General features: G+C 47.3%; 1 protein-coding gene across 1 annotated transcript in view; it reads right to left on the bottom strand.

The window, feature by feature from the left end:
• Positions 1 to 8,105, bottom strand: part of LOC148519549 (elongation factor 2-like) — a 40,851-nt gene continuing 32,746 nt past the window's right edge. Inside the window, exons 10-15 of the mRNA XM_088476507.1 lie at positions 7,175 to 7,433; positions 6,382 to 6,489; positions 4,449 to 4,802; positions 3,288 to 3,470; positions 2,104 to 2,236; positions 1 to 349 (exon numbers count right to left, since the gene is read on the bottom strand). Of these exons, the coding sequence (XP_088332633.1) occupies positions 156 to 349; positions 2,104 to 2,236; positions 3,288 to 3,470; positions 4,449 to 4,802; positions 6,382 to 6,489; positions 7,175 to 7,433 (1,231 nt within the window). The 3' untranslated portion in view covers positions 1 to 155. The remainder of the gene's footprint in view (positions 350 to 2,103; positions 2,237 to 3,287; positions 3,471 to 4,448; positions 4,803 to 6,381; positions 6,490 to 7,174; positions 7,434 to 8,105) is intronic.

Here is an 8,105-nt window from a genome sequence, read left to right as displayed (position 1 = left end):
TAAAATTACACATAATACATTTTATATATTTTATTTTTGTGTTTTTTTTTTTTCTTTTTCTTTCTCCTATCATGGGCAAACGTTGTGTTTGGTGTCAGATCAGCCGAGAGAAGCGCTGCCTGTGCCATGAAATGAGACCCTGGTCACCGTGCTGGTTACAGCTTATCCAAAAAGTTATCCAGGAGCGGGATTCCCTCCTTCAGGCCTTTACGTTTCCGGGTCTCTACAACTACTTGGGCCGGGCGAGTGGTGGCTTCAGTTGGGTCACCAGGTAAGACCTGCCAGTGGTCAAACACACACTGAGGGAAAGCCTGCCCCCCAGTGTTAGACCTGAGATCAGCAGTGAAACCTGTCAAAGGGGGAGAGAACATGAGAATAGAAACATCCTAAGTATGATACAGATAACTCGCATCAGCCACGCATAAGGCGATCAAGCGGAATACTGATCCTCATCCATTGTTCTCGCTACTGCATTACATGCTATAAAGCCATCTTTCGCAAACGATAGGGACCCTTTTATTTGGGGAAAAAAACAAAACCGTTTTTCCATAAATTAGGGCAACGGAGGTCGAAAGCTTTTTACGATGTCGGACATTTGGAATTCAGATTCAGGTGCATCAACTTACGAGCAAGTAAACTGGAACCTAGGGTACATGTGGCGTGAAGACGGAATCCTGGTGCCATTCAGCAGTGTGCGTACGCAGAGATTTGGTGCCAAGGACAGATACTAGTGTGCGAGGATCGTGATGACTGCCACGTCTACAAGCAGACACATAGGGGTGGTGCAGACGCTTAGATGCAGTCAATTCCAATACTGGCAGAAATCTGCATTTATTCTCAACATCACAGTACAGCCAAATTGCCTGCAACTCCGAATCAGACTTTGTTTGCCTGTGATTTTGAGATATAATTATTCTTTTTCAGGTGCTCAGTATGATTCATATATTTGTGTGTACTGTGTTGCCAATAAAGTTATGCATTACCGGAGACTGTACTGACGGAGCGGCTGATACACCTCTATATACCGGAACAGCCCAGCTTTCACCCTGTGCAGTCACTGACACGTCCCCTGCGTGATCTAGTATTTCATTACCAAGCCTCACTCTTCCTTTCCCGTACAGGGACAGAGACCCAAAACAAGCAGTGCACCACCTGTGGCCCTCCATTATCCCGTTACACAGGTTTCCCGAGACATCCACACACTTGGCCTCGCAGGTGCCTCTGGCCTATTATGGGAGACCTGATCTATGCATTTATGGAAGAATTATTTATGATCCAGCTCCGGATATGAAGCCGCTGGTGCGGTCCCTGCTCCTGTAGTAGCGACAATCTGGCTGACGCTGCCGATATAATTACAGTGACGCTACTAACCACTTAGAAATGTCAATAAAATCAAATGCAAGAAACAAATGTGTAAATATAGAGTGCGCCGTCAGTGTGCAGGCGCCTCCTGCAGTAGGGAGAAGTGGACACTACTTACCTCAACCCTAGCGCGCTGTGGGCCCGATTCTGGGTAAGATGCAGTGCGCTTGCATCCAGATAGTGTGCGTGCGCAGAGTCGGTGTTGCGATCGAAAGGCGCGGCCCTAGAAACTTGTTGAAAATGTAGTGGGTGGTGGCTTCGCACGCGCGCAGAGATGAGCTGTTTTATGGGTGTGTTACGAGAGGGTCGCGGGTGATTCATGAACAGTGGCTGCACAGACGCTCACATCGGAGGCCATATATACGGAGGGAGAATCTGCACCTGATATAGGGCTGGTATAAGTTTCGATGGGACGACCGATGGTGGCCTTTAAAGACGCACCAATCCGTATTTAAGAATCTATGGACGCTGACAGTGGTCACCTCACTCCTTGCACATTTGGACGTACACAAGGGAAGGACGCAGCTTAATTTGCATAAAGCTGCAGACGGGTGACCACCAAAACACACGGACATGGCTGCGTCCAGTTACAATCAGCCGCTGCATCTCCACATTACTGTATGTAATATATAACAGATACAATGCTTTACTAATAACCCTCGGAATGTCCATATCATGTCAGTGCTACACAGTGTCCACAAGGTGGTGATAGAGAGAGAGTCTGGCTCTGGCAGAACGTACCGAAGGATTCATTGACGGGCAGATAGGCTTTTACTATAAACATGGGTGTTCCAGCAACTTGAGATTCCTCAAAGACATGTCCACGCTTCCTGTTCAGCACGCCATAGATCCCGCCAACCACCTGCTCCGGGCACTGCACAGAGAGAAGGATGTCAGCTTCCGCGTGCATTCAAATCATTTTATAAAGTCTAAAGCTGGGTACACACTGGGAAGCTATGGCGGCAGACGTATGCTAGTTGCGGTACACATCTGAACGATGTAATGAAGGACGGAATGGTCGCTTGTTCAGTCTTTCATTAACACGCATGGCGCCACATGCGATATCATTCGGTTTGATGTGCAGCACGTGAATCCTGACGTCACACGGGAGCAAGAGATGCAGGATGTGTCTTTCCAGTGTGTACCTGGATTTACTCAGCAGTTGTCAGTGCAATAAGTATAGAGCTATAGGATAATTACAGAAGACGTACATATTCGTATAAGGCAGAGGTTCCCAAACTCCAGCATTACAGTCCAAGTTTTAAAGATATCCATGCTCCATCTATCTGAGTCCAGATAGTTAAATCAAACTGACTAAGGTATTAATTAAGTCACATGTGCCCAAGCATGGATATCCTTAAAACCTGGACTGTTTGGGAAGCTCCGCTATAAAGGTGTCAATCCATACAATGGGGAAATCCGAACCCTCGAGCTTCAAGCAACTTGATCTGTGTTGAATTTGTCTGGGTGGGGGGGGCAGATATAATATGTACAGAGAGAATTAGATCTGAGAGGGGTGTATACACCAGTGATTCCCAACCTCGGTCCTCAAGGCACACTAACAGTCCTGGTTTTAGTGAAATCCATGCTTAAGCACAGATGGTTAAATCAAAATAACTAAGGTACTAATTAAGTCAACTGTGGCTATCCTTAAAACCTGGACTGTTAGTGTGCCTTGAGGACTGTGGTTGGGAACCCCTGGTGTATACAAACTCTAATCTAAATTGCAGTATAAGAATACATCTGTCCATCATTCGTAGGCTACATGCAACAGCAGCCAGTATTTACCCTGCATGCAAACATTAGAAATGTATTTGCCCCCCTTGTATTGCAGCACGGTTTGTCCAGGGGTGAAGTTACTTACCCAATTCAGAATCAGCCCCAGTATGTTCATACACTTTTCTTTACAACTGCTGGGGTCTTACCTGAATCTCCACGAGGTAGATGGGCTCCATCATCCGGGGCTGGGCTGTGAGGGCAGCGGCATACAGCACTCTCCTGGCTGTGGGGATGATCTGTCCACCACCACGGTGAATCGCGTCGGCATGTAGGGTGACGTCGTGGATGTCAAATCTGGCACCTCTCATGTTCTCTTCACACAAAACTCCCTGCACAGAGACAGCAATATCCATACGTCACTGCTGCTCTATTCAGCATAGTGCTAAACAATATACAGGAGATGAGGAAGGAAATGATTTATATGAGAAGTGGTAACTGCATTCTGCATATGGGACAGACTCGCATCTCCAGCTCAACATGGTCCTGGTGATTCCAAGAGGATTAAAGGGTAACTCTGCCAACTGCTGCTGCCGTCATGGCAAAAGACGTGACGGCAGAGATCATACATGACGCACCTGAACTACAGATGTGTCCACATACATCTAGCCTCCTTGCATGTTAAACAGCCCTTCTAATCGCACCGTGGCATGACTCGGTAGTGCTGAGCTTCTTTCGTGCAACTTTTTACTTTCAAATGTGTATTAGTCACACAGTGATGCGAATAGGTAGCACAAGAAGCTACTGCTGATTAAAATTATATGCAGCATGCCTATGTTCTGTGTGTCAGAATGCGAAACGTTACGTTACAGTCACTGACACTGTAGCATAGCATTTCGCATGCAGTTACACCCACACTGGCTCACAGACTATAGGCATGCCGCATATCATTTTAATCAGCAGAAGCTGCTTGTGCTACCTAGTCGCATTACTGTGTGAATAATAAGCATTTGAAAGTAAAAAGTTGCACGAAAGACACTTGACGCTACCGAGGAACACAGAGCTCCCGCATTATGTGTGGCGCGACTTGTAGCGCATGGAGGATAGATGTATGTGGACACATCTGTATATAGTAGCATTCTGGGCCTGGCCAGCAAATGGGACATTGTTCTAGTGACATCTATGAGGGATATTTCACTTTGCCTCATCTGAACAAAACCGAATCAGACACCCGATATTTCAGGAAAATAAGTTTTATCCGGAGATGGACTTGTTACCATATTTTCCTGCGCCTATCCATCCCCTGCAGCTTATTGAGCGTTTATGGGCCTCTGTAACGTTGGATCGGCTGGCAGGGATAAAGAACTTGCCTCTTTGGTGGCCCACTGGAATCCGGCAACAACGCTGTCCTTGATCTCGTTGAGGTACTGGACGCCTTTTGTGATATCAACTAAGATGTTGGGTCCTGTTCCGTCAGGGCCGAAGCACCAGATCTTCCTGGCCTCAGCCACGTCCCACTCGTACTTCTCTGCCAGGTAACGGGCACGCTGTTTCAGCTCCTGCCGGGAACTGACGTCTCCTTTGTCAATGTCTTCCGCCAGGCCGTCAGGGAAGGGCCTGGCTTTCATGTACAGACGGTTGTGCTTATTGGGGGATTTGGACAAGCAGAGCTGGTCGGACTCCTCGCTCACCGTCTCCCGGTAGGATACAACGGGGTCAGATTTCTGTTCAGGAAATAATAAAACCTAATCAGTGACATAAAACACATGCTGCGGCCAAAACGCACATTACGCTTATCAGATAAAGTTTTTCAAATTCAAAAACCAAATAAAAAAGTTACAACAAATGATTGGTGTTGGCTGATATTAAAGCAAATGTTGTATGTCTGTCATCCATATTCATACATAAATAAAGAGATTTAAAAAACAAACAAACAAACATTGGTCTCTAGAGGCTATGGCCATTGCTAGTTACTCCAGTGTACTTTGTACATAAGGGAGTAGATGGATAAGGGCTCCTGTGCTTTCTCTCTTCCAAACAGCTGTCTAGCTGGGTACACACTTACTGACGTGTGTACCCAGCGATCCGGTCGGCGACCCCCCCTGCTGACGGGCCGCACACACTGGGCGATCCGGTGCCCAACCGCCCGATATGCCGGCCCCCGTTGCATGGGCTCGGTGTACACTACGGTGTAGTGCATACATACTGCACGATCTTAACGATTTGTTGTTCCGATGTGCCAGAATCGGCCAAATCGTTAACAATATCATGTAGTGTGTACCCAGCTTTACACTGTTAGTACCGGACCCAGTGAACCAGCTGGATTTGGGGATGCAGATAGGAAGCCGGCAGCCGAAATGCCGACTGCCGGCTTCCCGACTGTCAAATCCCGGCAGGGGTCTAATGATAGGCGTCAAAATCCCGAAGCTTATCATTGTCCCTACGCCGGGAGGGTTAGGTACCCCGGGAGGATTAGGCTAGGGCAGTGGTGGCTAACCTTGACACTCCAGATGTTGTGGAACTACATATCCCAGCATGCCTTGCCACAGTTTTAGCATGCCCTAATAGCAAAATGGTAGCAGTGCATGCTGGGATATGTAGTTCCACAACATCTGGAGTGTCAAGGTTAGCCACCAAGGGGCTAGGGAAAGGGGGGGTTAGGGTTAGTCCCGTCCCCCACGGGAGACTTAGGTTTAGGCTGCGGGGACAGGGGGGTTAGGTTTAGGCATTTTGGGGGGCTAGGGTTAGGCACTGGGGGGGGGGAGGGTTGGTTTTGCTTACCATAAACCCCTGCCGAGATCTACACTCCTGGCGGTCTTCCGGCGGTCATTCATACTGATTCCCTGGATTTGTGTTCTTCAGCTTTTCCTTTGCGTATATATCACTTGTTAATGTCATGTGGATGTTTTTAGTTTTTGGGTGCTCTATAACATTTACATGTAAAGTGGACATCTGGCCACTCTCCACCTTATGTGTCGGTTATGTCACTAGTGCAACCAATGAGAAGTTAGCTTTTCACTAGAACTTCCGTCCGATTGGCTGCTGTGGATTGCAGCACCCTACCCTCAAGCTTGAAGGGGTTTCACCCCAGGGTGCCTGTGTCCTCCAATATTACAGGAGAGAAACAGAAAACTATTGGGTAAGGATAAAACATGTGACCATACCAGAGGCCCGCCCTTTCCTCAGCAATGGAGGCGTTCACTTCTTATTTGTATAGCGCCAGTGTATTCTGCTGCTTTACAATTGGGAATATAAAAACAGAACTGGGTAACGGCAGACAAAGCGGTCAGAGGACGCTCATACCTTGATGGGAATACACGCGTGATCTTCTTCAAGATCTTTAAGGCAGATTTCTAAGTGCAATTCCCCGGCACCTGCAATGATGTGTTCTCCAGATTCTTCAATTATACACTAAATAGATTAAGAAAAAACAACAACAACATTATTCATTGCTGTTGATTAAATAAAGAACACCACCAAAAGTAGGGACAACTGGAAGGACATGTCTGGTGCTACACCTAGAATAACCAGGAAGACTAATATCGGACTCTGACGGCGTCACAGATGGAGGCTGTGTATTACCAAACTTTACTCCTAACGTATGTCCACAATGCACACTTTCATTCATATACAGCTGGTTATATTTTGAGGGAGGTGCTTCTCTATCTGAATCAGCTCTGTGTGAGTTACATCCCCCTTTTATAAAGATTCCTCCCCATCTCCACCACAATTACTGTACAAGGTTTCTCTGAATTTCTACATAAGTGGCGGCGCAGAGCTCACCGCGAGTCCCACCCCCTGACATCACATGAGAGGGCGTGGCCATCTGCAAGAGAGAGAGAAAATTTAGAGCTGCCCGGATGCTCCAGGCAGCTCTCTACACGCTGCAATGTGTGTGATACTAGAGTCCCTTGGATGCTTGTGCACCACTGCAGCCGCACTACTGGCCAGATGCAGGGGCTGAATTATTTATTTTTTTATCATTACAACTGATTGAAATCAGTTGTTATATTAAAATGACGGCTGCGTTTATGAAATGTCTGATCAAATCAGGCATCCCGGCTAAAATGTCAAACAGTGACCGGGCTCATTGTACCTGAACCATAGGGTCGGACTTGGCCAGGCGTTTCAAGCCCTCCACCAGCTTCGGGAGGTCTGCAGGGTTCTTGGCCTCCACCGCCACACGTACGACAGGGCTGACGCTGAACTTCATCACCCGCATGTTATGGGCGTGTTCAAAGGTGCTGATTGTGCCGGTCTTCACCAAGTACTGGTCAACGCCAACGAGGCCCACGATGTTTCCGCAAGGAACGTCCTCGATGGGCTCAACGTAACGACCCATCATCAGGATGGTCCTGTCAGTAGAAACAGGCATGCGTCATGTACATAGACGATTACCCCGTCCCGTATTAGTGGCTCTTATAGCATACCATGTAAATAAAATCACAAATGATAAGGCAGAGGTATTCAAGAAGTTGCCCAACAGCTGCTGTGGAATTACACTTCCCAGCATGCCCTACCACCCTTTTAGCATGTCCTAACAACAGCTGCAGGGGCTACATGTCAAATACCCCTGGTATAAGGGCTCTCAGGTGGTTCTATATCTGTCTCTGGTATACCCCTGCTTTAATGGAATAACAGTGATCAATAGAGGAGGATAAGAAATCAACGGCCGGCACTGACTTTTTTCCAAACCGTCAACAAACCGAGTAGATAGAATAGAGAGAAAGAGAGAACACATGATATAAAACAAAAGCACAGCTCCAGGCTGCAAGACTTTGTCACTTAATGAGAGGAGAACATTAGCGATCACAGGAGATGGCCAGCGGATACATGGGTACCGGTACCCAGCTGAGGTCTATCAAACCGCTAAGTGCTCACCAAAGCACCAGATTTAGGGAAAAGGACAGGAAAGTGGTTAAAACTAATACTGGGTAGATACGGGCCGATATAGAGCGTTCCTACAGCCGTGCGATGTACAGTGCAGATATATCGGCCACAGAATCCATTTAATATGAAGTCACAAG

This window comes from Taudactylus pleione, unplaced genomic scaffold (genome assembly GCF_031769625.1).
Source record: "Taudactylus pleione unplaced genomic scaffold, aTauple2 ptg000189l, whole genome shotgun sequence".
Lineage (NCBI taxonomy): Eukaryota > Metazoa > Chordata > Amphibia > Anura > Myobatrachidae > Taudactylus > Taudactylus pleione.
Note: the sequence above shows the minus strand (reverse complement) of the source record. Positions and strands in the feature narration are given on the sequence as shown.